At 43.8% G+C, this 2,414-nt stretch overlaps 1 protein-coding gene across 4 annotated transcripts in view; it reads right to left on the reverse strand.

The window, feature by feature from the left end:
• cadpsb (Ca2+-dependent activator protein for secretion b) overlaps positions 1-2,414 on the reverse strand; it is an 81,927-nt gene that overhangs the window by 5,325 nt on the left and 74,188 nt on the right. For all 4 annotated transcript variants that reach the window (XM_008319701.2, XM_017036565.1, XM_008319700.2 and 1 more), the window contains 6 exons: positions 2,197-2,352; positions 1,419-1,566; positions 1,249-1,323; positions 1,075-1,158; positions 690-722; positions 484-591 (listed from right to left, as the gene is read on the reverse strand). In XM_008319701.2, coding sequence (XP_008317923.1) covers positions 484-591; positions 690-722; positions 1,075-1,158; positions 1,249-1,323; positions 1,419-1,566; positions 2,197-2,352 — 604 coding nt within the window. The remainder of the gene's footprint in view (positions 1-483; positions 592-689; positions 723-1,074; positions 1,159-1,248; positions 1,324-1,418; positions 1,567-2,196; positions 2,353-2,414) is intronic.

Raw genomic sequence — 2,414 nt, forward strand, 5'->3', positions numbered from 1 at the left:
AAGACTGAGTGTCAACCCTTCAGCAGACTGACATTGTTGTGTGAACCGTCTGTGAGCAGCATGCAGCACAGTGGAGGAGACAAACAGAGGTGCTGATACTGTCACTCTGGAACATTCTGTGACCGTCCAGAGAGCACTGCTTCAGATAATCCTCTTTTTCAACGATGCTTTTTTTTTTTGGACTCTTTGTTGAAAGAAAAGTTTTTTTGTTTTTTTTTTTGTGTGAATTCACAAAGGCCCAAAAGCACTGCTCTGTAATGCAACACCATCATGTAGAGAGAGAGGGCAGCAGCTAAGGCTCAGAGAGGAGGAGAGACAGCAGGAAGAGAAGAGAGAAGTGAAAGATCAGAGGAGCCTCGTCTGCCAGGCCGCGCTTCGTTTCCTGGTCTCAAAATGGGACTTATCCCTGTCTGCCCTGTTGTTTTGCCACATTTCAGTGGGCCCCCTCCCTTGTGGTAAAGGAGGAGACGGCATCTTACTTACATCAAATAATCTTTCTATATACACCTCCTCATTGACCTTATCCCGAAGCATATCCTGAGAATGGCGCACGAAGGTCACGTATCCGTCGGCCACGTCCATGCCAGGTTTCTGTGCCACGGGGAGAGAAAAAACAAAAACAAAAAAACACCTTGATTCATGGGGATTGCGCCACCACATGGTCACACAGTCGCTCTGATTGGACTTACAGGTACGTCCACATATTTTGAGGCAGCTTTCACCTAAAATCACAGCAAAAGACAGGATTTAGAATTTTAGCGTTTGACTCCAGTTTGACAATTTATCAGCTGTGGGTTCATCAGAGACAGACTGATAAATAACCCAACGGACTCATGGGAGTTAAAGTAGGGTCGTCCCGATACCATTATTCAAGTACTGCATTGATACTTTATTGAGTTGAGTATTTATTTATTTCTATATATATATATATGAACTAAGGATAAAATACATGCAAATAATATTTAATGTAATTAAACTTAGTATCGGGACTAATACGGATAAAGGATCGGTATCGGAACGTCCCTAATTTAAAGACTCCAAGAATTCATTTAAAAAAAAAAAGTTTAGTCTCACTGTGAAAGACAGGAATGAAGAGAAGAGAGTGCCTTCATCGTATCTGGAGATCTTTGCCAACACACCGTCCAGAATCGCAACAAACTGGGAAAAAACAGACAAAAGTTGACAAGTTCAAAGTTAAATTCATGAAGTTGTTTGTTTGTTTGTTTTTTCTTCTTCTTCTTTTTTCACCTTAGCAACCAGAAGTTGAATCATGTCCTTCACACTTTCCTCTATCAGGTCGTCTATCTGGGAGTGGAACTGTTTCTGCACAGAGAGAGGGTTTCAAACACCGGCGTTAACCAGAGTGGAGGTGCAGCAGGTGAATGTGCTCCACCTGCTGGCCAGGGGGAGGTTTTTACCTCTTGGCCCAACTCCATCGCACACAACTTGGCCGATTGGTCCTTGGCGTCCACCATCACGTTGAACATAGTGCATAAAGTTGGAGAAATGCGGAAATCGGTGGACTTGCTGCTCTTCGTCAGCTTGGATTCAAACGCCATCCTGGTGCTGCGGAGGAGGTAAAAGAATCACAAAACGCTGTGACCACGGATGTAACGATGCGTCGTGAATTGATTAAACGTCGATACAAATGTCGCATCAGTTGAAATAAAAAATAATTGGCGCATCAAGGCGTAAGGAGTAGTAGCGATAGTTTAAAAAGTCACTGGTCATACCAGGACACTGCACGCTCTAGTACAGTAGGGGGCAGTATACGCCTAAAAACATTGGTTTGGGGGAAAACAGCTGTATGTGAAACTGAAAGCCACTAGATGGCAGCGTTGCAGCTTATTTTATTCATGAAACTCAAACAGTGGTTTGTACAGATAAATACATAAATATTACCAGGCACTCAATAGTATTTAAATTTGGGAAGCAAGGGAGGGTAAAAATAACTGTCCCCTAGGGGGAGCGTGGCACAAAAATATTGAGAAACACTGCTTTAACCCATCACCTTAGTGAGCAGGTGGCACTTCACTTCCTTAACCACCAGGGCACCACTGCCCCGCTGTATCAGTATTGGTTGATATGGGATATAGTGGACTTTTTTGGACATTAAATATTTGGACAATATCAGATATGACAGCTTAAGTCATGCTTTGTTTTTTTTTTATGTTTGCAGAGACGGAAAACACACACCGTTTGACGCAGCTCTCGATCATGTTGCTGGACATCAGTTTGATGCGACTCTCCAGGTGTTTGGCGAACTCCTCCTCAGGCCAGTGCAGGTCCCTGATGAAGGTCTGGAGCGCGTCCAGCTTCCAGAAGAGGTCTTCTGATGTCCCAGAGCCGTTACTGCCACGGAAGACACACACATACACATATACACACAAGTAAGAGGACCGAGGTCACACTGA

The sequence above is a fragment of the Cynoglossus semilaevis genome, chromosome 11 (assembly GCF_000523025.1).
Source record: "Cynoglossus semilaevis isolate Cse_v1.0 chromosome 11, Cse_v1.0, whole genome shotgun sequence".
NCBI lineage: Eukaryota > Metazoa > Chordata > Actinopteri > Pleuronectiformes > Cynoglossidae > Cynoglossus > Cynoglossus semilaevis.